The 26,994-nt window shown below is 41.8% G+C and overlaps 9 protein-coding genes across 10 annotated transcripts; all 9 read left to right on the plus strand.

Annotated features, from left to right (window-relative positions):
• Positions 1-272: 272 nt before the first annotated feature.
• On the plus strand, positions 273-5,091 carry LOC145700330 (uncharacterized). Its single transcript, XM_081777581.1, has 7 exons — positions 273-427; positions 3,623-3,749; positions 3,813-4,277; positions 4,318-4,479; positions 4,525-4,620; positions 4,665-4,740; positions 4,786-5,091. Exons 2-7 carry the CDS (start codon positions 3,629-3,631, stop codon positions 4,958-4,960), a joined length of 1,095 nt encoding a protein of 364 aa, XP_081633707.1. The 5' UTR covers positions 273-427; positions 3,623-3,628; the 3' UTR covers positions 4,961-5,091.
• An 8-nt stretch (positions 5,092-5,099) lies between these two features.
• LOC145700348 (uncharacterized) lies at positions 5,100-6,272 on the plus strand. Its single transcript, XM_081777598.1, has 4 exons — positions 5,100-5,207; positions 5,252-5,347; positions 5,395-5,518; positions 5,562-6,272. The coding sequence occupies exons 1-4, from the start codon at positions 5,138-5,140 to the stop codon at positions 5,668-5,670; spliced, it is 399 nt and encodes a 132-aa protein (XP_081633724.1). The 5' UTR covers positions 5,100-5,137; the 3' UTR covers positions 5,671-6,272.
• A 134-nt stretch (positions 6,273-6,406) lies between these two features.
• Positions 6,407-9,021, plus strand: LOC145700326 (uncharacterized). The gene is made up of 6 exons (XM_081777576.1): positions 6,407-6,726; positions 6,770-8,161; positions 8,208-8,257; positions 8,303-8,448; positions 8,549-8,708; positions 8,750-9,021. The coding sequence occupies exons 1-6, from the start codon at positions 6,497-6,499 to the stop codon at positions 8,929-8,931; spliced, it is 2,160 nt and encodes a 719-aa protein (XP_081633702.1). The 5' UTR covers positions 6,407-6,496; the 3' UTR covers positions 8,932-9,021.
• Positions 9,022-9,045: 24 nt separating this feature from the next.
• Positions 9,046-10,072, plus strand: LOC145700361 (zinc finger Y-chromosomal protein-like). The gene is made up of 2 exons (XM_081777616.1): positions 9,046-9,316; positions 9,360-10,072. Exons 1-2 carry the CDS (start codon positions 9,055-9,057, stop codon positions 10,019-10,021), a joined length of 924 nt encoding a protein of 307 aa, XP_081633742.1. The 5' UTR covers positions 9,046-9,054; the 3' UTR covers positions 10,022-10,072.
• A 946-nt stretch (positions 10,073-11,018) lies between these two features.
• On the plus strand, positions 11,019-12,657 carry LOC145700357 (uncharacterized). Its single transcript, XM_081777611.1, has 2 exons — positions 11,019-12,422; positions 12,466-12,657. The coding sequence occupies exons 1-2, from the start codon at positions 11,042-11,044 to the stop codon at positions 12,576-12,578; spliced, it is 1,494 nt and encodes a 497-aa protein (XP_081633737.1). The 5' UTR covers positions 11,019-11,041; the 3' UTR covers positions 12,579-12,657.
• A 193-nt stretch (positions 12,658-12,850) lies between these two features.
• LOC145700354 (uncharacterized) lies at positions 12,851-15,816 on the plus strand. The gene is made up of 8 exons (XM_081777610.1): positions 12,851-12,980; positions 13,022-13,264; positions 13,307-13,804; positions 13,849-14,090; positions 14,135-14,394; positions 14,439-14,565; positions 14,634-14,737; positions 15,481-15,816. Exons 2-8 carry the CDS (start codon positions 13,135-13,137, stop codon positions 15,653-15,655), a joined length of 1,536 nt encoding a protein of 511 aa, XP_081633736.1. The 5' UTR covers positions 12,851-12,980; positions 13,022-13,134; the 3' UTR covers positions 15,656-15,816.
• Positions 15,817-15,836: 20 nt separating this feature from the next.
• On the plus strand, positions 15,837-18,511 carry LOC145700352 (uncharacterized). 2 transcript variants are annotated; one of them, XM_081777607.1, is made up of 9 exons: positions 15,837-15,949; positions 15,993-16,421; positions 16,470-16,607; positions 16,654-16,794; positions 16,838-17,006; positions 17,048-17,177; positions 17,259-17,344; positions 17,389-17,684; positions 17,726-18,511. In XM_081777607.1, the coding sequence occupies exons 1-9, from the start codon at positions 15,872-15,874 to the stop codon at positions 18,068-18,070; spliced, it is 1,812 nt and encodes a 603-aa protein (XP_081633733.1). In that variant the 5' UTR covers positions 15,837-15,871; the 3' UTR covers positions 18,071-18,511. The 2 variants fall into 2 exon arrangements, with proteins under 2 accessions (XP_081633733.1, XP_081633734.1); XM_081777608.1 differs by having other exon boundaries at positions 16,838-17,000.
• A 28-nt stretch (positions 18,512-18,539) lies between these two features.
• On the plus strand, positions 18,540-20,380 carry LOC145700359 (cytoplasmic dynein 1 light intermediate chain 2-like). Its single transcript, XM_081777613.1, has 8 exons — positions 18,540-18,744; positions 18,788-18,973; positions 19,016-19,189; positions 19,233-19,387; positions 19,448-19,597; positions 19,642-19,728; positions 19,776-19,914; positions 19,954-20,380. The coding sequence occupies exons 1-8, from the start codon at positions 18,547-18,549 to the stop codon at positions 20,098-20,100; spliced, it is 1,236 nt and encodes a 411-aa protein (XP_081633739.1). The 5' UTR covers positions 18,540-18,546; the 3' UTR covers positions 20,101-20,380.
• On the plus strand, positions 20,315-21,631 carry LOC145700360 (translation initiation factor eIF2B subunit alpha-like). Its single transcript, XM_081777615.1, has 4 exons — positions 20,315-20,641; positions 20,692-21,146; positions 21,190-21,446; positions 21,491-21,631. The coding sequence occupies exons 1-4, from the start codon at positions 20,424-20,426 to the stop codon at positions 21,503-21,505; spliced, it is 945 nt and encodes a 314-aa protein (XP_081633741.1). The 5' UTR covers positions 20,315-20,423; the 3' UTR covers positions 21,506-21,631.
• Positions 21,632-26,994: the final 5,363 nt, after the last annotated feature.

Raw genomic sequence — 26,994 nt, forward strand, 5'->3', positions numbered from 1 at the left:
GTCTTCCATTCGTTGTCAGATAGACATGCTGAAATTTATCACACGTCATTTATCACTGTAATTATCAAGAAATAAAGCTCAGCAGAAATCTCATGCAAAATAAAAACATCAAAAAACTCAAAAAATTACCAAAAATGCACGTCTTTTAATAAGCCTGTCAAAATGGAGGTTAGATGAGTTCGATATAACAGTCTTTACCAACAGAAAGTGACGCTAAATAAATAATCTTATGGAAGGGTCTCTTGAAGCTCAAAGAGTTGAGGGGATATTATTGGCGCGCGCTCAGTGACGCAGCTTGACGCAGCGCGCTCTTTTATCGAAAAAGAAAGTCATTTATTCAGTTCTTTATCAGTAGCTGCATTTACTTTTTATATAGTAGGGTGGAGAGAGTTGTGCTGATCTGAGAAGTAACGAAAAGAATTCTTAGGTAAATTTCGAATTGGTCTTTTTAAAAAACCATAACCCACCCTCTCTTCTATTGAATTGATTTTGAGCGATAATATGTTATTATAAAATAACTACAAGTTAATCCAGGTGTCAGTGAAAGAATTTATGCTTATTTCCAAGTTGTTTTATTTCAAGTCAAGTTGATTTTTAGTGAAAAACTTTTATTTGAAAGAAGTTAGAAGGTCTATTTCGAAGCGAAACAAATGATATAATTACCGAGTAAGATGATTTTAAAAAAAATTTCGCGGGCCCGGAAATCGTCAAAAAACTTTTTGTCTAGTTTTGTAGAGCTCGTCGAGACGAGTTGAATGATATATAAAACTCCAGATAATTTTAGGATTTTCCGCCAGAAAAAGTGATAAGAAGGTGTCTTATCAAAAATTTTCTGACCAGCGCCGTTTTTGTTCTAGAAAAGCTGAGGTGATGATTGACCCCGGAAAATGATCCTCATGGTCTGTTCTATTCCGGCAAAAAATTTCAGCTCGTCCTCACATATCCTGCTGTGCTTATCAGCGAAAAATCAAAAAATTAGTGCATTTTGTTGTCGCTGCACGTTCCTAGTTTCCGGCCCATTTACAGTCCCATTTTCCTTGGAAAATGAAATTTAACGATAAACTCGGCTGGGTATATGATGACGAGCTGAAATTTTTTGCCGGAATAGAACAGACCATGAGGATCATTTTCCGGGGTCAATCATCACCTCAGCTTTTCTAGAACAAAAACGGCGCTGGTCAGAAAATTTTTGATAAGACACCTTCTTATCGCTTTTTTTGGCGGAAAATCTTAAAACTATCTGGAGTTTTATACAGTGAAAACTCAAAAATTGCCTACTCAAAATTTGGCCGCTTTTTGTCAAAATCCGCCTTTTTTGGAACCTGAAATCAACTCAAAATTTGGCCGGTTTTTTTTTCCAAACTAAATTTATTTCACTAAATCTTTTTTTTAACAGTGAAAAAACTAGAAATCTTCGACTGCTTTTCTGGCCATTTTGAAGTCGATGGCTTTGCAATGTCGGCTTCATCTGAAACTTGAACTTGAGGTCCTTCTTCAATCTCCATCGGGGTCGCACCATTGATTTTCACAAATCGTTCCAAATGCTCTTCTTCATCCTCTTTTTCTAAAATATCTGCAACGACGTCAACATCTTCATTGAAAACATCAACTTCATGCTCAGTGAATTCATCCTCCTTGACGAGATTGGTGTTGATCCAGGCACGTTGAAAACAACCTTGAGGAAGTTTCATGAAGATTTCGATTCCTCTTTTGACAAAATTTTCTTCCTTCAATGATAAAGAATCATATTTAACAATATGATCATCCAGAAATGCACGAACTCTTTTCTTGAATAAAGAAAAGATTACATTGTCTAGAGGTTGGTGCAACCAGGGTTCATTATTGTCTTAATAAAGGACTTAAGATATAAAATATTTTGGCGGGAATTTCAAAGTTATGCTATATTTCTGAAATTCACACTGTAGACTAAATTTGACCCGCTGATTCCAAAAATACCAAAATCGGAAATCCACGATGACTTTACACTTAGCTCCCGTTTTTGACAATACTGAACCCTGGGTGCCAGCCGGTACAACCCGGCTGGAAATAGACGAATTCGAGGTTGTCCAGCATCGGAAGCTTCTTGTGCGAGCTTAAAATTATTTAATTCTTTGACTCGTGTAAATAAATTACCTGCAATTGTCCATCATGACAAGATATTTTTTTGATGGTGATTTCGACTTCAAATGAAGTGAAAGACGGTAAACTTCCGCGATCATGATCTGTCTTGTCATCCAAGCAGATGGGTTCCAATAAAGAATGAAATTTTCGAAAGAGCGGTACTCAATTTCAAAGAACTCTTGGTTTTTTGATGAAGAAGGCTTAGTCGCATCAAAAGTCGGATCTCGAAATTTTTTCTTGATTTTCTTTCCAGCTCCTTCCCACTTTGATCCTTGACATTTAGAAATAACAGCAGGTTTGAAGTCAACAACATGCCCAAAGGGAGTGCAATACGGAATGAGGGTGTATCTTTCTTTAGTCCCTTCCATTTTTGAAAAATCATCTCGATCCCCAAGAACAACAAGATTCTTCGTTTCGACAGTTTTTTGAACGCCAGTTTCGTCCAAATTTATGCATTGAAGTAATGGGTATTTTTTGATGAAGCCTCGCAAACGACCAATTTCAATTGCATTTTCTTCTTCCGTTAGAAATTTACGATCACTTTTTCTTGATGATTTTCTTCCAAGATCCCTTATAATTCTCAAAACAAAGCATGTTGAAATCTCCATATTCTTCAGCTCTTCGTTTTCAGAAAAAAATTCATCTCTCACATCTTTTACAAAAGCAGTGAATCCTCGAACCTTCATTTTCAACTGTCTCTTGTTGTAAACTTCTTTCACTTTCTTTTCAAACTCTTCCATGGCAGTGCTCTTCTTACGTCCAGTATGAAATGATGTTTTTGAGTCAGAAGAAAGAATCTTATCACAGTCTCGTCTCCAGTTCCGAAAAGTCTTGTCTGGTAGATCATAATTATGTTTCGCTTTGATGATTCTCGCTACTTCTTTGTATTTCGCTCCTCCTTTGATCAATTCGCAATATTTTTTTCTCTCTTTGAGTGGCAAGGTCAAATAACCACCGTATCTTTTTGTTGACATATTTTTTTATTTAATTGATTGGATATGATTTGAAATACCCGAATCAGCATGATTCTCGAAAAGAAGAGCCGGTCAAAAAAGTCTAGAAAGAGAAAGACTTCCTGAATTTACGAAATTTTGCTTTTTTGAAAGGGAAACTTGGCGACCCGGCAAAAAACTCAAAATTTGGCCGCTTTTTTCGGGAATTTGGATCTAAAAACCGGCCAATTTTTGAGTTTTCACTGTATATCATTCGACTCGTCTCGACGAGCTCTTCAAAACTAGACAAGAAGTTTTTTGACGAGTTCCAAGCCCGCGAAATTTTTTTTGAAATCATCTAAATATTGGATATCAATTAAGTGCCAAAAACCGCTACCTAAATGTATAAAAGCCGGCCTCGGTAAACTCAGCGGGGCCAATCAAGCGGGCTGGTCCTTGTGCCACAAATAGCCGATGTCTAATTCTCATGCCCCCTGGCTCGCCTCTTCCCTCTTTTTTCAAAATAATGACACGTTAGACTTCAAAATTATTAACGATGCGGATTCTAGCGGGAAATGAGAGTCTGCGTGCGGATCCCTGGCAACTCCGCGGACTTTATTGTCGAAGATATTGGCGAAAATGAAACAGTAGAAATACTCAAAGAGAAAATTCATGCTGATCATCCGCGACACCCAGGCAAATGTCCATTTCATGTAAAACAAAAACCTTTTTAAACCTCTTTTGGACCTTTGAAAATAGAAAAATCTCACCAAAAACTGATCGCTGGAGGAAAGCTTCTCCAAGACGAGCAAGTTGTTTCTTCTCTCGCTCTTGGGACTTCAAATATTATCCATCTCGTTATTTCTGAGCAAACGAAAGAGCCAAAAGAAGCTCCTCAGCCAGAGATAGTTCCGTCTGGCCCTTCTGTTTCTGTCCAAGAAGAAACCGAGCCAACCGAGGAAATCAACGAAGAGAACAGCGAAAATTCGGAGTCTCGAAATCTCGAAAATGCTCAGCTTGAAAATGAGCAGACAACAGTCAATACTAGTGGCGAAAATACGGCAGCCCAGACACAACAGTCGTCAACTGAAAGTACAAAGGAAGAGGAATCCTGGCTCACGCCGGAGTTGAAGCGATACTTTGATGTTTGGGATCTGAGCATTAGATGTTACGAAATCAATGGCAGCTACGATCATCTGGTGCCGCAATTAAAGCTTTATCGAAGTACAAACCGAGGAAAATTTCAACAGCTGAACTTTTTTAGATCTCATTTTTGAGAAAGAAAAGGCCCAGGCAAAAGGACAAACATTGAAGTCTTTCACGGAAATAATCACGAGGCCAATTTTGGCAGAACAACCGCCACAAGAAGAATTGCCACGGCAGAACCCAGAGCGGGAAAATGCTGTTGTTGGTGCTCAAGGAGCTGGTAGAAATTTCTAAATTTAGGATTGGTTTTTCATGCTTGTTTTAGTGGAAGATGATGGGCCTCAAGATTGGTTAGACAGATTTTACTCTTTCTTCCGTGTTTGTCTCATGCTCTGTCTTGTTTACAGCTACTCCTCGACAGGTGAAATCTTTTCATACCGAGTCTCGAGATATAAGTTGCTTTAGAACGATTTGTCACCGTCCTTGTCATTTCTTTGAGCATCATTCTCTATCAAGCTGGCGTTTTCAACATAAGACGACGGTAAATTTCAGTTTTTCGAAGGCAAAAATAACAATTCTTCTTCAGAGCCCGGCCAGCTCCAGCTCAAAATGACACTGATCAGAATGATCAGGAGCCAAGAGACGGAGCTCAAGCTCAAGAACCGCCACAACGAGGGATCTTTACGATGCTGTGGGTTTTCCTCTCCTCTTTTTTCACCTCTCTCATTCCACAGAATCCAGCTGTGGTTGACGCAAATTGAAAAAGTTCAAATTCTCAAATGTATAAAACGAAGAACCCTCTCTTTCATTCTGTTTTTGGGGACCGTCTTGTGCAAATGTCCATGTTCTGATGTATCACTTCAATATTGAAACGAATCATTCAAATCTTACCTAATTCCCCTGCTTTTTCAGACGTTCAAACTTCTCTTCCAGCCACCATGGGTATGCAAATGTTTGACGATATCATGAAGAACGTCCAGAAGGAACTTCAGGAACAAGTTCACAAGGGTAAGAACTCTCCACCTCCAACTTCGCTTCACAAAAATATTCAGTCAAGGCCATCGATGCGGAGCGACAAGCCATGGGCCGTCGAATTGGACAGCTCGAGAGCCAAATCGCCGAGTGCAAAGTCGTGCTCATGGAACTCAGTAAGCAATCCATCAATTCTTATCTTCTCATTCCATTCTTTTTACAGACAGCGCTCCAGAAGACGCCAAGTGCTACAAAATCCTCGGCCCAGTCCTTCTCGACCAGAGCCTCGCCCAGTCTAAGGAAAATATCGTCAAACGCGGCGATTTGCTCAACAGCGAGCTCAACAAGTAAGCAAATTCAATTTTAACAGTGAAAATAACGATTTAAAAGGATGAAGAAACTGATCGCCGACTGCATCGAAAAGTTTAAAAGCGAGAAGCAGGCGCTCGATGAGCTCAATGCAAAAGCGAAGCAAATCAAAGAAGCCCTCGAAAACTAAGTTTCAGTTTTCGGAAAAAGCGGTTAGACTGTTTCCCTCCTCGCTCCTCGACTTCCAACTTCCTAAGCCTGGCTAGTCTGGTCCAGACTGGCTCCGATCCTATCCGAGCTCGTCTGGACCAGGTAATCTCACATTTTCATTTCTAGCCTTTTCTGTGCTAATAACCAGCTCAAGAACTTCCGTACCCACTATTTAATTCGACTCTTATCAATTGCTCTTTCTGTATCTCCAGTTTCCAGTCCATAACGAAATTATCTCTTCTACTTTTGCGGATCTTTCTGTTTACAGCGAATTTGCGCTTTCTTTCGACTCTCAAAGTAATATTTTTTTTGCCAAAAATGAAGAAAGCTTATAGCAAATTTTTCGCTACACAATTACCGCACATTACTCTCTCGCTCAACGCCCTATTATATCGATAGGGTTCCTATCAATCCATTCTAATTCATGATTCCTTTTTTCTTTAATATATTTCTCAGAAATATGAATTATTTACTGTCAATCGATATTTAGCAAAATCGTGCCTTTCCGGTGATAGCCTGTTTTACTTTTTTGCAGAATACTTTTCAATCTTAGAATAAACCTTTGAAAGCGCAAAATTTAAAGAGTTTGAATTGAAATGAACGAGGGTTTTGATATTGATGATGTTTTGTCGTGCTATTCGGTGCCTCTTTTGCCAAGACGAAACCGTGATTCATGAACGTTGTTGAATTTGTTTTTTTTTCTAATTCTATCGAACCTTTTTTCAACTACAGCAAAAGCACAGGCTCTGAGACAGACGGCGAGAGAAACAGTAAATCTCAACGAAAAGGAAAATGAAGAGGCGGAAATGCGACGAGTAAATGCTCGAAAAGACTTTGCCCGTCAAGTTTCGAATACAAGCTCAAATTTTGTCGAAAGCATAGCTGATAGCGAGACATTCAATATGCCAAGGCCCGGAAGGAGAAATGGGAATACTCAATCAAGGCGCGAGGAAGTAAGCCAAATTGCTGAAACAGAATTTGACTCCTCTCCTCCAGCTAGGGGAATCAGAGCTGCGAGAAATGACGATAGCATAAGGTTTGACCAAATTCGCGTTTTGTTGGTAACTCTCTCGATCTAGTCAAATCGCTGAAACAGAGTTCGATGAGCCGACGAACCCACAGATAAACCGTTCAAAGAAAAGAGAGCGTTCCCCATCCCCTGAAGAACCATATTCCTATGGAACGCTGAGTGTCACGCAATCTTCAAAGCACCAGAGTACGCAATCGTCTAAGAGAAAGTACAGTCAGCAAACGACTCTTCAGGCACCTCAGACTTCTTCCTCTAACACTGCTAGAAATTCGAGGTTCTCAAGGCGAGTTGACAATGTCTGCGGATCGGTCAAGATCAATATTGCTTCCGGCTTTCATTGCGGCTACGAAGCTAATCCAGATGGGTACAAAATCTTCGACGAGTTTCTTGAGAAGTCGTCAAAAGGTCGTCAACGCGCAGATGTTGCTATTATTGCTGGCAATCTCTTCAACAACTCTCAGAATCACTTCTCTTCAATTCAGCGAATAACTAGATCTTTGAACAAAAATATCTACAGAAAGTCGCTAATAACAGATGTTGAGATAATCCAGACCCCAAAAACAGGCTGTCCAGATATTGTCCAATGTCCAAAAATGCCTGTATTGATGATAGGAGGACGATGCGACCATACCATGCGAGAACGTCATGGAAACGCAGCCAGGCAGACGTATCAATCTCCTGTAGCGATTTTTGAAGCCTCGGGGATTGCTCAGTCACTGGATGATACAAAACTGTGTCTCGAAGAAGAGTGGACTTATGCGCCGACAGTTGTGCATCAAGACGGCCTCTACGTGGCAATCTACGGCATTTCTTACGTCGCGAAAACTTATTTGCAGCAACTGGGAAAGGCGAAGTTTGTCAAACCAGTGATTCCTGAAGGTGCAGTCTGCAAAACAATGCTTGTTCTTGCTAATTCGATGGAGAAGCCACCTGTAAAGCTTGCTGAGCTAGCCAGCGGCTTTGATGTTGTCGTCTGGGGTGGAGAAAATGGCCCGAGTAAGGTTCAGTCTCCGAATGGAAATTGGACGATATCTACTGGTGAAGCACTTCTGAGATATGTCCACGAGGCCAATCTTGATCACAAAGAGTTCCAGCAAATCACCTTTACGCCACATGATATAATCGTCGAATCTCACGAATTCACCCAAGCGCGCCATCTTTTACTCGGCGAAGTGGTTTTGAACGACTATATCGGAGTGTTCAATACTAAGGAAGAATACGAAGAGGAGTTTGACAAAGCGATCAGCGAGAACTCGGAGAACATATTGCGCGATTATCCGGCCGGAACATTTCCTCAGCCTGCGATGATATTGAAAGTGGACTTGAAACGACCTGGAGGCCAGGAGCCACTTGGAGCAATCAATTCAGTTTTCGCTGGGCAGCAGTTTTGTGATAGAGTGTGGAACTGGAAGAGCTGTATTAGATATGTGAAAGACAAAAAGTAATTGTCCGAATTCTTCATCAGTCCCATTATCTTTTGTTTTTAGGACGAAAAAGGAAGAAGAGAAACATGGACTCATTACGGAACCACTGATGGGTGAGTTTTTCGGCCCATATACTCAAATATAATTGTCTTTTCAAGATTCAAACAGGCATATTATCTCGGAAGTCTTGGAAGAGAAAATCAGCGAGCAAGGGATTGAGAATCTCACCGGCAAGATCGGGAAAGACATCGCCGATGCTTATGGCATCGGAGATACGCAATCAATTCTTGATGTTTGTGAATGGGTAAGTGGAGTTTACATTCAATTGTATAAAATGCAAAAATGTAATTATGCAATGATTTTATTGCTAAATTAAGGTAGACTTTTATCAAAAAAACTTTCAGATGAAAGAAGCGATGATCGAAGAGTCGAAAAAAATCAAGGAGAAGCAGTCACGGCCGGTTGTTGATGAGGCTGTAAGAACTCTTGGGACTGTTCTCAAAGACAAACTCGAGAAAGACGGCTCTAACACCATTGTCTACGCAAGGCGAGAGCTCAATAAAGGTGCGCACAGCGCTAGTGTGATAGGAAATTAACGTCCTTAGGTACAAAATCAAAGAAGAAAACTACAACGACGAAGGGCAGGACAAAATCCTCAAAAAGCAAAACGGTCGTCATTTCCGACGACGAAGAAGATGAAGAAATTAGAAATCCTTTCTGCAGCTCATCGGAAGAGGATGAAGTGATCACACAGTCTACTTCTCGCTCAAAACGCTCACGGCGATAAATTCGATTGTTTATCTTGAATTATTACTGCCTATTTTTTCATTCCTGACAAATTCAAAAACTCACTGACTCTTCACACTTATACACTCCATTCTGGCGCTTTGTAATCAATAGTTATTTAGATATGGATGAAACTATCAGAAAGTTCCTAATTGGGTATATGCAGAAAACTAATAGACCGAAGACTCTGGAAATTCTACAAAGAACTAGCGCTTGTAGTTCAAAAGAAGAAAATGATGAGGGCAAAAGGCCGATAAAATTGAGCTTTCAAATACAAAAGCCACCTGAAAGGAAGAAAATCCACATCGATTCTAAAAAATCAAAGAGGAAACCACGCAAAAAATCGACAAATAACGAAACACTCGAGGAATCCGAGAAGAAAGCAGGTAATGATTGTGTGTGAGAGAACGTTTCACCGATGTTTACTAGAGATTCCAGCAGACTTCATCAAAATTGTGCGGAAATTCGGCTTGCCCAGCGAGCATATCGATTTTTTCTACGAGCACCGCGACAAATTCGTATGGGAAATAAAAGAGAATAAAAAGATCTTCTGTACAGCGCAGGGATGCGATTTCTCCGCTCCTTCATTGCCCAACGCTTTGACCGAACACATGAAAGAGTGCCATGATTACGGCGAGTACCCTTGCGACGAGGCTGATTGCAAGTTCGTTGCTTACGCTCAAGTTTGCTTGAGGAAACACAAGACGCAATTCCATGGAACCGGGAGACGAAGACGCCTTACCCACGAGGATTTTTCTTGTCAACTTTGCGGTTTCACCACCATCCGACGTTTACTCCTTGACATTCACATGCGAATACACGAAAATCGTCAAACCAAATGCGAATTCTGCAGCTACACAGCCGTCACCGTTAAGCAAATCCACGATCATATTCTCTATCATTTTCGTATTAAAAACTTTGCTTGTCATCTCTGTCCTGCTTCTTTTCATATAAATGGCATTCTTACGCAGCATTTGCGGATGCATACGAAAGATTACGCCTGTGTTCACTGTATGGAAACCTTCGCAACAAAAAATCAGTTTGACAGACACGTCCGTGCTTGCGAGGTTCGCCTCAGTAGATTCCAGTGATTATTAACTGCCTCCTAATGGTTATCATTGATAACTTATCAAATATATTATCATCATTCATTTGTTTTGGATCATTTAAAATCTGCAACTCTTAAGAAATGGTCGCTGAGCTTGAGTTTGTCCGTCGTTACCTGCAAAAGACCGGGCGCTTAGACACGCTCAAAGTTTTGAATGAAGGAAAAACGACCCTGAGTTTTCCAATTCAAAAACCGCCGAAGAGAAAAATAGTCAATGTTGATGACAGTAAACCAAAAAAGCAGAGTTTGAGCAGACAAAGCAAGATTTCGGAAAAGGAACTACCGAAAAAGGAAGAAGTGCCTAAAAAATTCAAGAAGATTGCAAAAAAGTTTGGACTGCCTGAAGAGCATCTTGATATTTTCTACGAATACCGTGAATGCTTCCACTGGGAAACGATTGGGGAGAAGAAAATCCATTGTACTGTTCGGGGATGCGATTTCAATGTCCCTGCCAAGAGAAAAGCTCTTGTCGATCATATGACGAATGAGCACGCTTATGGGAATTATCCTTGCGACAAGCCATTCTGCCGATTCGTTGGCTACTCGACCGGTTGCATTCGTAAGCACGAGACAATGTTTCACGGAGAAGGCAGAAGAGTCCCGAGTCGAAAGTACAGTTTCCCCTGTAAATACTGCCCGTTTCATGGTAAAGACAATCACGTGCTGGAAAAGCATCTTCGAATCCATGAAAATCGACTGATAAAGTGCGAGTACTGCAATTACACATCTGCCAACGAGCAGCATACTCATGAACACATTCTCCACCACTTTCAAGTTCGTAATCATCATTGCAGTTTGTGTGAAACATCATTTATCACCAAAGCCGGGCTCAAGAACCACATCCGCATTCATTTGAAGGACTTTACTTGTATTTCATGCAGTGAGTCTTTTGAAACCAGAAAGAATTACGACCATCATGTAAAAAGCTGCAAAGTTCGACTATCCAAATTTTGTTAATTCAGTCGCTCACTTGGAAAAAATTGCTTCATAAGAATGTTTTAGAATGAAGCTCGAAGAATTGTATGAACTCTTCGAAAAGAACATAAATGAGCCGCATCGCGAAGAGACCCTCAATGCAATGGTTAATCATCCCCAAGGAAACATCCTTGCTCAGTGTGTATTTGAGCGAGCAAATGCGCCTCTTTTTCTCGCTGCTAAGAATCAGCTTCTTCCTAACGACGAGGGCGATGAATACGGCCCGTTCGATTCTCTTTTGGAAGCAGGTTATTGCAAGAGGATCCTTCGAGTTATGGCCTGCGAGGATTATGTAATCAATCTCTTGAAAGACGAATTTCTGCGTAGATACGAGCGTGAACCGGACAGTTTGTCCGATATTGTCCGAATTCTGGCCGATCGAGAAGAAATCAAGAACGAATCCATGATTCCAAAAGCTACTTTTGAGATGGATGCGTATTACCCGACAGTGAAAATTGGCAGTGAGTGGATCATTTCAGACACTATGATAAATGGTCCAGACGCATGTAACAAATACGACGAGCCACAGACAGACGGACTCGAGCTGTATGTTTACAAGATTTCAAGATCAAGTGGCATTCTCTTGAAGGAATTGCATCTTCCTCTGTCTTTTATTGGAATGCCGAATTTGCTTCTGGAGCCATTTCTTATTATGTTTGATGGAACCGACAGCTTTGAAGTTCACAATTTGCTCGAACCAACCGGGGCACCAATGACTATTAAAAGAAGTAGAGAAATAGTTGGCGATATGGACTTCGGCCTTTGGGCAGGGTCGAAATACGATAGCGATATTCGTATCAATGGAAAGCCCCCTGAAAGTGTACTTTTTCCAGTCGTCTATATGCCGAATGCAACGAGCGTTTGCGTAGAATGCACTAGAATTGGAAGATCGTCAATCCAGATTCTATGGAAAGAAACTTTCCATTTTCCTGAAGAGTACGAGGCTAATATGATTTTCTTAGACCGCGACAACTATGTTCTATTGATCAACGATCGAGGAGATACCCATATCTTTCACATTATCCTGTCCAAACAAAAAATAAAGCGATACTTTCTCGCGGCCTCAGAATACTTCTCTTTTGGATTGTTCAAAGAGCAACTTGTCATGGGACATTTTGGCTACACAACAGATGAAAACAATCGCCAAGTTATGTCCTTCGGATTTTTGACTGACAAGGAAGACGAGAATTTTCAAGTTGCATGTTTCTTCAAAAATGGAGATCATGAAGATATTTCAATAGGAAGAGACCAGATACTGCATTTCAGAAATTTACACACTGAAGATACGACGATAAAAATAATAAGCATAGATTACCTGTTGAATTTTCTGGAGGATAGAGAGCAAGAAAAGACTATTCAAACTATTGAAATAATGGGTATCGCCGAAACAAAACCTGTCATTGAAATAGGTACTCTCTTAACGTTCGACATCTTGGGTAAATTTCATTTTAGAGAGTCTCTCCGTCGAAGAAACTGCGAAAGAGAGTGCTCAGAAAGAATTTGAGCTGATAGATCGGTCGAACATCGGACGCGCATCACGAAATAAGATAGAAATATTTATTTAACAATTCTGCTAAAATATGTTACAAATTTTTAGCCAAATCATTTTATCTGTCAATTCTTACCAGTAAAATTCGACTCTCACACTACTCTTAAAAGATTTTTTAGATTAACAAGTCCTTTCTATGTGGGGAGGCTTCGGCGGCTTTGGCCAAGGATGGCGAGGCCAAGGAAATCGCGGCGGTGGCTACGGCCGCGGTGGCGGAAATTTTCCAAATCGCGGAGGCTACCGGTAAGATTTTTGTCGTTTTTTTTCATTTCTAATCGATTGCCGTAGACAACAAATGTGGAACGGTATGCCTATGAACAATGGCATGCGAATGCCGATGGGCGGCATGAACAATATGGGCGGTCGGATGCCGATGGGTGGTATGCCGATGCAACAAAATCCTCGTATGCAAGGACAGGTTAGTTGCAAACCTTTTTGTTTCATCGCGAATTGTTTTAGCCCGGGCCGATGAGCTATGCAGGAGCAGTCAAACAAGAGAGCAATGAGCCAAAATTCGCTCCTCAACAAAAGCCCCAACAAGCTCCACCTAAGAAAAATTGCGCTTGGAGCAAATGGGCTTTGGAAATATGGGCGCTGGATTCGGTTGCTCACAATTTACTCCCAATCAGGGCGAAGAAATGCCAACTATGCTGCACATGGGATATGATGGCGAAGGATTCGGGGACGACCCTGCTGGAGAAGGTTATAATTATGTAAAAGAAAAAAAATTCACTTATCTTTTAGTGAAAACTGAAGTAAAGATGGGTAGTTCCACTAAAGAATCTGCCCCTAAACTTGGCAAAATGGGCAAAGTTGGTGATATGAAGCCAGTGGATAGTGGCGAAAAATCTGAATGGCCACCAAGTCTCATGGACTACATTTCCCGCGCGTTTTCTTCCTGCAGAAATGACCAAGAAAAAGACAAGACAGAAAGTTATTTGAAAGATCTTCTGAACGGACGATTGAAATCAGGCTCTGCTTATGAAATTGACTGGGAAAGCGAGCCGCTTCCGAAGGATATCTTTGTCGACAAGGGCAAGATCTCATACGAAAAGAATACGCAGCGAGATATCATGTACGACTCAGCCAAGAGAGACGCGGACTTGTTAGAATCTATGCGTTCAATGACGAACGTCCCAAGAAAAATGACCAAGGCCGAGAAGAAGGCAAAGAAACGAGGAGCTGTAGCTGGTCTCACATCAGCTGAAGCTCAGAACTATCAAGTCGTTGATCCAATGGAAGGTAAGCTAGAATATTAAGTTCATTCCCACCTTAACTCTTTTTAGGCGTGAAACGCGCCGCCCGAAACATGCGATTCCAGTCTGACATGAAGAAAGAAATGCAAAAGCGTCAAGTTCCACTTCAACTCAATCTTGGAGGCGGCTTTGAGGCGCCGAAAACATTTGATCCGTCAAAAGCGAAAATTATCGGCACTAGCACTCAAGTATTCAAGCCTTATCTTCGTCTTACCTGTGCTCCTGAGCCTTGGGAAGTTCGAACTAAAGCCCAGCTTCCAAAATCTTTCAAGGTAAAGTTGCTAAGAGAGCATAAAAATTATTAAATTGCGTCCAGGCTGTTCTCGAGCGATGGAAAGACGAGAACAACTACAAATGGACTTGCGAGCAGCTCAAATCAATCCGCCAGGATTTGACTGTTCAGTGCCTGAGAGATGAGTTCATGGTTGAAGTCTACGAGACTCACGCTAGGATCGCGATCGAAGCTCAAGATCACGCTGAATTTAATCAATGCCAATCACAACTTGCCATGCTCTACAAAGACGGCAAAAAGTCAGATAACAAGGCGGAATTCGCAGCATACAGTATCATTTATTGGTATGTAAAAATTGTTCTTGCAATTTTCTTTAATAATCATTTAGTCTTTACACAAGAAATATGACGGACATGACCAAACGTCTCTCCCAACTTACAGAGGACATGGCAAATGAGACTATCATTTCCGATGCTCTCAAACTTCGCTCTCACCTTTGTCTCGGAAATTATTTGGTAAAGACTTATATAATACTTATATGATATAAGTTATATCGGAGAAACTTTTCCTAACGATTTTCTAGGGCTTTTTCCGTATCTACAAACGCTCTAGTGCTCATATGAAAATGCTTGTTGGAAAGTTTATTGAGCGTGAGAGAAGAAAGGCAATTTGCACTATTGTGAAAGGGTGAGTTTGCAGGGCAGGTTTTTTCGCAGTTTGAGTCTCATGTGTTTCTGCTTTGGAAAAGAGTGACATTGCGCGATCGAGAAGAGTGAACCAAACAGCCACAGAAGAAGTTACGAACTCGAAAGTTACAATCAAGTCAGCAAAAATAAGAATACAAGAAAACACCTCAAAATAGTGACCACACGAACCGACCCCATTAGCTCAAGAATGCCCCAGAACCCATAGGCCCTCATCCCCTCCCAAATCACGCAAGACTGGATTTTCCACGACGAGGCACCACCAAAAGAGCACGCTGAAAAGTTATAAGAAGAATCAGCTTACAAGTATGAAAAACGGGGTCCTCTGAAAGGAATTGAAAGTCAATCAGTCAGGTTCAGCAAGCTCTAATCATCGTCTTCGTTCGCTTCCAATTTCGACTTCTTACCTTGTTGAAAGTCGCCCTTCATTCCTTTATTTCGTTTTGACCACATTTTGACCGCCACTGGCAGAGAAATTTGATATATAATTTCTTATAGTTTTAACTTTTCTAAATAGTTTTATTAAGAAAAATGCAGTTATTCTAACTGACTGTTTCTCCGATTATTCGACAGAAAATATATTTCGAGCAGCTCGAATCGAGCTTAAAATAGGACTTTTGTTCAAACGAATTATAATAGAAATCAATTCTGGTCAGTCAGAAATGTAAATCACGGTATAAAAAAGCAGGGCAGGTCAAGCATTTCGTCCATTACTTGTATAATTAGTTTCCGACCATCGTTTCCGGTCAGTGATATCGCCGATCAGCTAGCATTCGACGACGAAAAAGAAGCTCTTCAGTTCCTGACGGAGAACAAGTTGACGATCAAGGATGATCAAGTAGATTGCAAAGAATCTGTTGATGTTGTTCCAGCCATTAGAGCAACTATAAAGGCCGATTGAGGGGTCGTATTGATTCCAACGTTTCCTTTTGCTCAAACGTTCATGACTGCCAGGCTTCAGACAACAAAAATAAACTCTATTTGGGATCCCTTATTCATGTAGCAAGATGTGTGTTTAGTTCGACAAAATCTCAATAAATGACAAACCTTAGTTTTTCTATTGTCTCACTCTTTCTCTTGCTTGCAATTTAGTTAAAACCAAGTCTTTTAAGACAAGATGACGGACACCACTACAAGTGTCCCTATTCCTACTTCGGAAAGTATCGTTGCTTCTAATCCATTTGACGATGTGAAGGTTAGCATGTTCGTATTTACAAGATAAATGTAATCATATCTAGTCTCCGAAAACCACGCAAGCAGGAATGCCTCCTCTATCGCATGCGAATGAAAACTTCATGAGTCCTCCTCCAACCGCACCTTCACCGAGCTCGAGTGGTCCTAATTACCCAATGACGTCGAGTAGTCCGAGCATGATGCCAGGTGGTTTTCCTGGAATGGGGCAGCCTGGTGCTGGACCACCTCAAAACTGGCCTGGTATTCAGAATAACGGAATGCCTGGTGGATACAGACCACCGAGTAGCATGCCACAAGGGATGGGGATGCCTAATATGCCGGGTGGAATGGGCCCCGGTTTTATGAACGGTATGCCGCCAGGGATGTTTCCTGGAGGACCTCAGAACAACGGCCTTCCAGGAGCGCCCGCCGGATTTCCGCCTCGTATGGGCATGAGAATACCTACTCCTCCCGATCAAGTTGGTAATAATCAGGTAAGAGCTCCATGAAGTTGATCTGTTTAATGACGAAAACCATCAAAGATGACGAACGAGCCGGACGAAATGAACGAGATTCTTCAAATCAGGGACTCTTTATCTGAATTCGCAAACGAAAAGCCAAGCCCGTTGATGCCTTTATCGACGAATGAAAAAGCGAAATGTGGGAAGTGCAAGAGTGATGTGGGTATTCAGGAATCATCACTCATCTTAACTCTTTTTATCCTAGATCTTTCCGAAAGGCGATATTGAAGAACTTGTGCGGTGTTTTGCATGCAAGACATGGTTTAGAAGAACTTGTGTTGGGCTAACAGAACTAGCTTTTAAAAGATTGGTGATGGAACAGGAATATGTTGCCTGGTCGTGTCAAGTATGCGTATGTGAAAGAATGTTTAAGGATTAATAAACTTTAGTCTTGTATTGAAAACAAAGTCGTCAATTCAATCGTCCCCAAAATTGAGAAAGAATACTGCACAAATAGACCTGTTCCTCCGGATGCTCCTGTTCATGCTTTAGCAAAACCAGAGAAACGCGATCGAAAGAGTCGCAAGACGACTAAAAATGGGAAGGCAAAAAGTAAAAGTAAACCAAGTCATGATCAATGAAATTCAACTTTTGTTCAGCTGCTGCCCCGCCGCAAATAAATGCCCCTTCTCAAATGCGGCCGCCGATGGGAATGGATCCGAGGTTTAGAATGATGATGAACCCAGGAATGATGCAGCGTATGAACCCGATGATGATGAATCGTCATCCGCTAAGGGATTTTAATATTGATTAATAAAAATTATTTTCAATATAAAAATGTAACGCTCTATGATTTTGATCCCTGCTAAAGATGATGGGAGGAATGATGCCTCCAGGAATGATTCACCCTGGAATGCAACAGGGTCAGCAACCTGGAATGCCTCCAATGTCACAAGGTGCATCAATTAAAATTAAATTATCCATGATCATTTTTATGTAGGTCCAACTGGCTTTCCCGGAAATGACCAACGATTCCAGCCTCCTGGTGGCGTTGGGGGTCCTGGTGGCCCTGGAGGTCCTGTCGGCCCCGGAGGTCCTGTCGGCCCTGGAGGTCCCGGAGGCCCTTGTGGATTTATGCCTCAAAATCCACAGCAAAACATGCAAACGCCTCCTTTATCATCTCCCCAGGCGCAACCCGGTCAGCTTCCTTCATTTGATCCTAGAATGAACGGTCCAGGAGTCGGCCAACCTGGTTCTCAGCCTCCTGGACCAGCGACGTCATTGCCCTCTGACTTCGTAAGGCAGATTTTTTTACCTTTCATTAAACGCCTTTTTAGATGAATCCGCCCAGCTCCAATCCCACTGACGACCCTCTATCGGAAATCACCGGATTAGATCCACTATCGGATTCAAAGACGGAGCCAAATTTCAACAGCCAGATGGACCTGAGCGCGATCATGAACTCGATGCAAAGTGGCGCCCCAAATCAAGAAGAAAACTCGGCAGCTCCCAAGAGCGAACCAATGGCATCAAATCAATCCGAAATGCCTTCCATCGCGCTGCCAAAAAGTGAGCCGATCAAGACGGATTCTCCGATGGATATTGCCACTAGTTCTGCGGAGCCACCTAAAGCCGAGTTCCCCAAGATGGAGCAAATGGAAGCGAAAATGGAACCTCAATGAACTCAATACCTATCTTGTTTTTGAACGAATTATGCGACGATGCATCAAAGTACAACTTTACTATTTTTTGTTCAAAATACCACCTGTTACACAACTTTTTAAAATTAATATTTAATTAAAAATGCTTCTAAGTCGATCATTCATGTTACTCGTTTACCCTTTTATCACAGTGAAATAGTGACGATTGTGATTTAAAATACTGATTCTTCTGCCTTATGAGAAATTTTGCTGCCGGTCAAGAAGAGCATAAAAATTCTGAATTTTGATTCTGATAATTTAAGTTTTGTCCTAAGTTTCATTTCTTTTATTCATTTCTTTAACTGGAGTACCCGCAATATTGTCCTGTATATTCCTAGTCCTTTTCTGACAACTGCCATTTCTAGCTTGATTCTTTTCATTATTTAAATCCCTTCTTACCAATTTCAGTATTTTTTTCTTTCAGCTTCTTCTGTTTTATTTATCGTTTTTTTATAGAAATGTCTATCGACGAGCTTTGGACGACGATTCTCAAGCAGAGCAGCCCGTCAACAGCCGGAAGCACTTCTAAGACTGTAGTTTTCCTCGGCGACTCTCTTTGTGGAAAGAGAACGCTTCTTTCCAAGTTCTGCGGCCAGGACGGCGAGATCTACAGAGGCCACGGACTCGGCTTCGATTACATTCCAGTCAAAAACAAGGTATGCTGTGTTATCCCTTTTGCTTCTCACGAGTATCGATTAGGACGATGACGAGCTCGGGCAACTGTCTATCTACTCGATCGACGCTGCCGCTCCTTTGAGAGCGCAAGTCAAAGCGGCTCTTCCGAACAAAGAAGCATTGGAAGATTCAATCATCGTGATTGCTGTTGATCTTTCTAAACCTTGGCTCGTCCTTGAATGCCTTTCGAACTGGATCAAAGAAGTCAAAGTATAGTTATTTTATCTCTATCTCTTCTATGAATAAATGTAGGAACACAAAGACAAGTGGCTCGAATTGAGCGGGAGTGACCGGAACGATATGGCCGACAACTTCCAAAAGAAGTGGCTGAAAGCAGGTCAACTGGAGGAACTTCCAGAATCAGCTCTTTCCGACAACTTAGGGGTTGAAATCATCGTTGTCGGTCTAAAGTCTGACGCGCTGCAGGTAACACTAGGAGCACTTTGTTCATCTCAAACGGATTTTTCAGGGAGTGCTCAACGACGAAGGATTAACAGAAAAGCACGCTGATCTTTTGCAATACCAGCTGAGAAAGAAATGTCTTGAGATTGGAGCATCCCTTATCTACGCAAGCGTAAAAGAACCAAGAACTGTGGAAACTTTGAAAGCCTACGTTCTGAAAAGGTAAAGCAAACGTTATCATTGATAACTTATCAAATTCTATATTCTGATGAAAACGTTAAGATTATATGATGTTGAATCTGATATTTTACAACCACGTGGTGTATCGAGAGAGGCACTTTTTATTCCCATCGGATGGGAGAGCGAAAAGCGCGTCAATTTACTTATGGAAGGAGCCGGACTTCCCGAGGACATTCCTGCACCGCAGCAAAAGTAAATACAGTAGTGGATCCTAGAATCATGACTCTATATTATAGAACGTACAATTTCGAGCAAGAAATCGAGCCCGAAGATGAGCAAAAATCGCTCCACAGAGTTGCTGAAATTCTTGAGCAAGCGGCAAGGTAGGAATAAGCTAAATGCTTTCGACCGTTTTTAACATCTGTACAAGCAAAAACCCAACAGCAGCTGCTGCAATGACAAAAAGTCGTCTCAACTCATCGGCATCAGCCTCTCCCGGTAATCCACAGTTGCCAAGACCGTCTGGAGCTAGTCTTAATGCTTCGATTTCCGGATCCCCTGGCGGAAAGGTATAAATTCTCTTGAGTCTCATAAATAGCGAGTTTTAGCTGGGTGCGATGCCTTCACCTGGCTCTGGCCAACACTCTGAGCGAATGCTCGCCGATTTCTTCAATCAACTTCTCCTGAAAAAAGGCCCAACCGGAGCGGCAAACAGTCCGAAGCCGGGCACTCCTGGAGCGTCGGCCAAGAAGTAGACCTGTTCCTATCATCTGCTACGTCGGGACCTAACCTAACCTGATCAGTTACGAATGTTTCTGTTTCTTTCAAAGAGTACCCATCATTATTTAACTTCGTTAATAACTTGCTTCATCTTCCTTTTCCGTTAAAAAGACTTTAATCGTAGACTTTACTAAAATTTACCTTTGAAGCTGTCCACGTGATACTAATGAATACTTTTCGCATTCTACATGTTCATAAATTTTCGTGAATTTCTTCATTCATCAGTTTTTATTTCAAACAAACGTCAAAGTTCAATTTTTTCTAGATTTAAATCTCACGCATTTCAGATTTTGCAAACATGCCAGCAGTAGCGGATACAGACGAGAAAATGCTCAAGAACTTCTTTGTCAAAAAGATTGAAAACAACACGGAGCAAGTGCAAAGCGCCATTATCGCGATGGAAACTTTGCTGGAAGCGATAAAGATTGACAAGTCGTCGACGACGATCATGGAACTGATCGACAGACTTGGAAATGTACGGAAGTTGTTGGCGGATATCGACATTGTTCCGCAAAAGTAAGCGCTTGAATTAAAGATTAATTTCACCCTTTATTCTTTCAATAAAGAGCTTCGATAAAATCCGGATCGGAGCTGTTTCTGCGCTTCACTACGATGATGATTTCCGACATTATGCATCAGAGTTCCGATTTTGACAAAGTCAAAGAAGCACTCATCGATCGAGGAGCACAATGCATCGCAACGATGAAACTTTGCCGCGAAAAAGCAGTTCGTCATTTTCAAACCTTCGTTCCCGAGAGCGCCCGGGTCCTGATTCATGGTTACTCTCGCGCAGTTGCCGATGCTATTCGATTAGCTGCTGTCAACGGAAGATTAAAATGTGTCTATCAGACAAAATTGTCGACTGCTTCCACTGATGATGAAGAACGAGGCAAGTTTTTGAAGGAAATTTCCGACGCTGGAATTGAATGCTACGAGGTTTTGTCGGAATCAGTTGCGTATCTTATGGAAAGGATAGATGTTGTTATTTTGGGCGCCGAAGCTGTTGTTGAATCTGGATCAGGTTCGAATATTACAAATGACTAGGGAAATAATGCTATGTCTAGTGATAAGTTCAATTGGCAGCTATGGCGTGGCAATTACAGCAGATGTTCACAAAAAGCCGGTTTATGTCATTTGCGAGAGTTTCAAATTTATGCGAAGTTATCCGATGAAACAGATGGAAGTCGAACAAGACCACAAATACACTGATGGCGACAAAGGACATCCGATCGGCGATTTGACTCCGGCCAAGTTTGTGACTTTGCTAATTACTGACCTTGGCGCTCTTACTCCTGCTGCTGTCGGTCATCATCTTATTCAGGTAGAATTTGTTTTTAAGAACTATTTGCACTGACCCCTGTTTAGCTATATTCCGGCTGAAGAAATTTAGTAATAATTTATATTGTGCAAAAGTCATGTTCAAATCGATCGATGCTAGTTCTGTTTGAATAAATTGAAACCAAGGAAACTTTCTGTCTTTTCTAGAGCTTCTGTGTTGGATGTTTCCTTGCGACTATTTGTTTCATTTGAGAAAATTAAGAGATCGAGAATGTCAAGATGAGCGAAACGGGCATTCGCAGAAACGTGGACAAACTAGGCCACGTGCTCGAGGAGGTGCGCGAAAGGGCACTTCTTCATCTCAATACGAAGCTCGTCCACGGGCTGGTCACACTTGAGGACTTGAACAATTGTCCAGGCTTCGCAAGACGGCTCTTAGGAAAATGGATAGAATTCGACATTTAGATCTAAAAATAATAAAAAAGCGACTTTCTATCCAAACTAAGAATGGTTCAACTCCCCGAATCCTTCCCAAAAAGTCCTAGTGCTGGACCTAATCAAGCGTTCTCTAAAAATCAAACCGAAACTCTACTCGGAACTAGGCTTGAGCGAATTCATTTCGGCAATGATGCCAGATTTGACTCCCGATGAGCAAATCATTGCCGAAGACGTTTTATCAGACTTTCATGAAATAACGATCAACTCCACCAAATCTTCCTCATGTACGACTCTGGATGACACTGAAAATATGCCTCGCTCGGCGTACTTTCTCGGCGAGAATCGCCCCAAGAACCAGGAAAAGTATCCGAGCTGGATGAAGGTCAAACTTTTGCCGTGGCAGACGTTAACTCTCACTGATCGACAAGTTCTCCAGCATACATATTCCTCCCTCTGCTCTCGCGACAATGAAACTGTATCCGAATATGCTCATTTTTTCGCGGAAGTGATTCTAAAGGACTTTCCCGCGGAGATTTTTGTCCAGCGACCCGGAATTCTTCAAGCGCTGATTGCCTTCGTCTTAACGATTCCAGAGATTTCTCATCTGACGACATCTTTGGAAACGATTGAAAATTTCATCAAAAAGCTTGACTCCAGAATCGTGCAAACATCAGATGCCTCTTGGACGAATACTCATCAACCTGGCTACCCGCTTGGCTACGAAATCGGCACTGGCGTCGATCAATGGGAAAGGGATGAGCTTCAGGATCTCGTGAAAGGACAAACAGCAGTTCCAATAATTCTGGTCGAAATACTCGAATGCCTATCTGGGATTCTAGGAAATCTGCAGATAGGAAGCGTTCTTCTCTGCTCGAGAGTGATGGTCTGCGTTGCGAAAAGCTATCGCAAATGCATTTCATTGAGCGAATTCAATGATGCAAATACGCAAGATGGTATTTCGAGGTACCTGATCGTCAAGCTACGAAATATCCTCGAAATCATTGCGCTTCAAGTCGAAAAATTCAGCGCGCAAACTCTTGTCAACCAAACGAGTGAAGATCCTGTTCAACTTTACAACGCCTACTCTTCCTTGATTTCAGAGCTTCTTAGAAACCTTTGCTGCCCATTGACAGTAAATCAAGTATCGTCTCTGGCTCTCGAGCGAGCATTGAGAATATTGGCGTTCGATCATATTTCACAGTTCAACTTTCCGAAGGACAGTTACTTGTGGAAGGTTTTACAAGCGATCGATCCATCGACGATTCAAACAAGCGAAATTCTCTTCAGCAGATGTTCTTCTTTGAAGAATGCGTCGAAATTTGGAAGCTCGTTTTCGAAGCTCAAAAGAGCCGACGCGTTGGAAATTGGTCTCAGTGGTTGCGAAACGACAAGTGTTCACCTTTCGGCGAATTTCATCGAAACCTGCATATATGCCGCGTCTATTTACAAAGATTGCGATAGATTGGTGCTGATGTTGCTCAAGGATACTAACACGACTGTGAGAGAAAGGACGGTGGAGGGTTTAAAAAGGTTTATCGAGAAAATATGTGACGATGTTGCTGCCTCCGGAAACACGTATCAATCAAAGCCTCTTGTTTATCTTCTTTCTCCGCAAGTTCTTGAAGAACTCATCCGCCACTCACTCGATGACCAGTCTGTTTCTGTCTCGAAGACAACTGCTGCTATTTTATCAAGATTGCTTACAACAAACATGCTTTGGGACGAAGAACTAAAAGCAATTCTCAAAGTGACAACGGAAAAATTTGGCCACTTTTTGGAAATCTTCGCCGACGACGAATCGCTGGGGACACCTCTTCGCGAGTTTTACCTGTCAGAAGATAGGTTGAAAATCAACCGGATCAAGTCGGCCCTGCGAATGCTTCTCTGTAAGAGGCGCGATCAAAGAAGGCAAGTCATGTCTTTGATGAGCGAAGAACTTCAAGAAGTCTGTGGACGACCAATGGATGCGCTAATAGACTACTTCACGATCTCGAATCCGCTCGAGCTCAACGACCAGCGACAAATGGAGAACATCTTCAGAGTGGACACAATTGAACGACTTTCGCGAATTTTAAAAAGCGAATCTACCGATATTTCGCTGCGTTATTCCTCTTTTGCTCAACTAGCGATTATAACTGTCGAGCCAGATCTGGTGGAGATCTTCTTACAAGAATGTGGCTATGTCATGCTTTTGGAAGAAATTAAAAAACTCGCTGATCAAGGAGCTCTAACACCACAAGAGAAAGACGCGGCAGGAAGTCTCTGTGATATTCTTAGACATATTTGCGTGGTGAAAGATGTGATTGCCAAAGAGGTTTCTCTGATGCTTCCAGCTTTATGCGATCTTGTCAAACTCGTCGAGCACACGTCTCTCAGTCCAAAGAACCACGCGAAAGTTCTGGCAACGCTGAATATTCTCCTATTTCTTGAAGTGCTCAAATTCAACGAAAGGGGTCACGCACAATGCCCAGGCATCATCAACAGACGAATTTTGCTTCCATTTGCTGTAGAATTTATCCCAAGAATAACGACGCAGCCAACGATATCAATCAGCGAAGAAGAAAAGCTCAAACATCCGAGTGCTCAAAGATCTCTTCGACTTGCATGGAGCTCGACAGCTCCCACAGGCGATTTCGCGGAGATTTTAAAGAAGCAAGATTGCGACAAACACTCCTGGCCTCACTTCGACCTGGAAACCATCGGATCGCACATGGAGGCAGACTTGAAAGCCGCTGAAGATCACAAATCCTACACTCAAGCCGTTGAAAGCGCATTTTACAATCATCAAATATTTCCGGAAGATCTGGGAAGACGTGTCAATCACTGTTTGACGGTCTCTTTCGACAAGTTTTTCATATCAAGGCCGAATCAAGCGCGGGATGAAAAGATTCTCCTCAAGATCATTACCTACACGAACTTCATTCTCAAAAGTCAGCCGAACAACAATCAGATTTTCGAAAAATGGATCACATCTCATGTAGAAGACATAAATTGCCCTCTGTACGAGTACTTGAACAATCCAACTGCGCTTCCAAATCATTCGTCAAAAGCAACGAGAAGAATGATCATCGAATTTTTGTCAATTATATTCTGTCTCGTGCAGAAACAGCTTCTCAGTTCAGAAACGATGGCATTCATAGCGAGGACGCTCAACGACAGAGTTCACAATTTAATCAACAAACATGAAGACATGAACATTCCGACGCTACAAATCTGCACAAATGCGCTACAGAGACTTTCCAAAAAACTTGGCAGAACAGACAGACAAAGGAACTCCCTTTTATGCCAAATTATCAAGACAGCCAAAGATGTCATTATTCGGATTCACAGCTCGTCTCAAAACTCGATGCAAAACTTCATGGGACGCGAAGTCATCCAACAATCAGTCTGTACTTTGAGTACGTGTGCACACTTCCTGATGGGAAATGGAGGAAAACAAAGTCTGACAGTTCTTGAAGAAGGAACGGGGCTGGAATGGCTCGAGAAACTTCTCAAATTCCGCAGTGATCGAGTTCGCTTGTCCATTTTATCGGTCCTCTCTCACGCTTTCCATTCGCCAAAGACCAGCAGGCACTTCTTCAAAGAAATCAATGATGGAATTCTCACAACACTTATTGAAATCGCGCTGGATTTTGATGAATCTCCTCTTGTTCGCTCAACAGCATTGGAAACTTTAACAATCATTGTCGAAAGCCACATGCATCTTTCGTCGACAAAAGCTGTCGACGGTCTTCATATCAACATTCTTCTCGAATTGATGCTGAAATTCGACTTCTTCGTGCAAATTAGCCATGCGATGGAAAATTATGTCTACTGTGATTTGCCTGCGCAGGATAAAATGGCACCGATAACGCCTGCGTTTGTTGGTGCATTCAACTACTTCATCATTTCTTTACTGAAAGCTTTCCCAACGCAGACTGCTTCAGGGCTTCGAAATTCTGGAATACTATCGATTTTATCAAAACTCTTCAATGTTCAACTAGTCAAATCTTCTGTCGGAGAACACAAGAAAAGTCTTCTCCAGCAAATCAACAGCACTTGTCTGATATTCACCTACGTTTTGAGCGGCTGCGAAGAAGTAATGTCACATGTCGCATTCGTACAACAAATATTCTCTCTTCCTTTCGATGAAAATTTTGCAAAAGAAATTCTAACCTGTTACGAATCTGGAGCGAAATTCTTTTGCAAAAACTGGAGCAGCTTGGATGAAGATGCCGAGAAAAAGACTTTGAAGAGTTTATCCACAACGATGTCGACTTACATAAAAACGATAACTGAAGCTTGGAGCTATTTCAACACGAATTTCGCGCAATTCGAATGGATGTTACATTTCTATTGCCTCATTATTTCAAAATCGAAGTCTTATCTCATCGGTAAGCGAAAACCCCATGCGCTCCCATTTTTACAATTCTTTAGGTACAACGAAGCAAGCATTAATTGACTCAGAAGGAGTATTTCTACAAAAGCTATCACACGAGTTCGAAGTTCAAGGGACTAAAATCAGATCAGAAGCAAACATATCAAAAGAGACCCTGTTGTCTTCCGCAATTTGCGTCACCATTGGCCTTGGGGATGGACGGGAGCTGCTCGTCCAAAGCGGATTCATCGAGCGACTGGTGGATTCGCTAGAAATGCTGCAGATCAAACTCTGCACAGAACGGCCGAAGCGTTTGCATGAAAGCTATATTGGCCTGAGCCTGATTTCGATCTTCAATATCTGCAGAAATTTTTCGTCGAATGGAAAAGTGGCGAATCATCTCCTTCAAACTAACTTTATAGACGTTCTTTCACGGTAACCTTTAATTTTCCTCCTTCCGGATTTTTCAAATTCTTCAGTTTGTGGCCTCTCATTGTCGGAAATGAAAAACTCATACGCGTAATGCTTCAAATGCTCCTTTCCTTCACTAAAAACAGCGTTCCCTGTGCAACAGCAATTTCCTCAAGCAATCTGATTTCTTCAATCGTGAAGCAATTCCAGTACTACGAGAAACAAATACGAAACAAAGTCAAGGCGAGTCCGATTTTCACGCTCAACTTCAATCTCTTGTGCAATCTGAGTATCTCCCAAGAAGCTCGTGCTTATTTTTGGAAAGGTAAATCACATATTCATTCATTTTTAGCAATTGTGTTTTCAGCAAATGTTCTCCACGAAT

Source organism: Oikopleura dioica, chromosome 2 (assembly GCF_907165135.1).
Source record: "Oikopleura dioica chromosome 2, OKI2018_I68_1.0, whole genome shotgun sequence".
Classification (NCBI taxonomy): domain Eukaryota; kingdom Metazoa; phylum Chordata; class Appendicularia; order Copelata; family Oikopleuridae; genus Oikopleura; species Oikopleura dioica.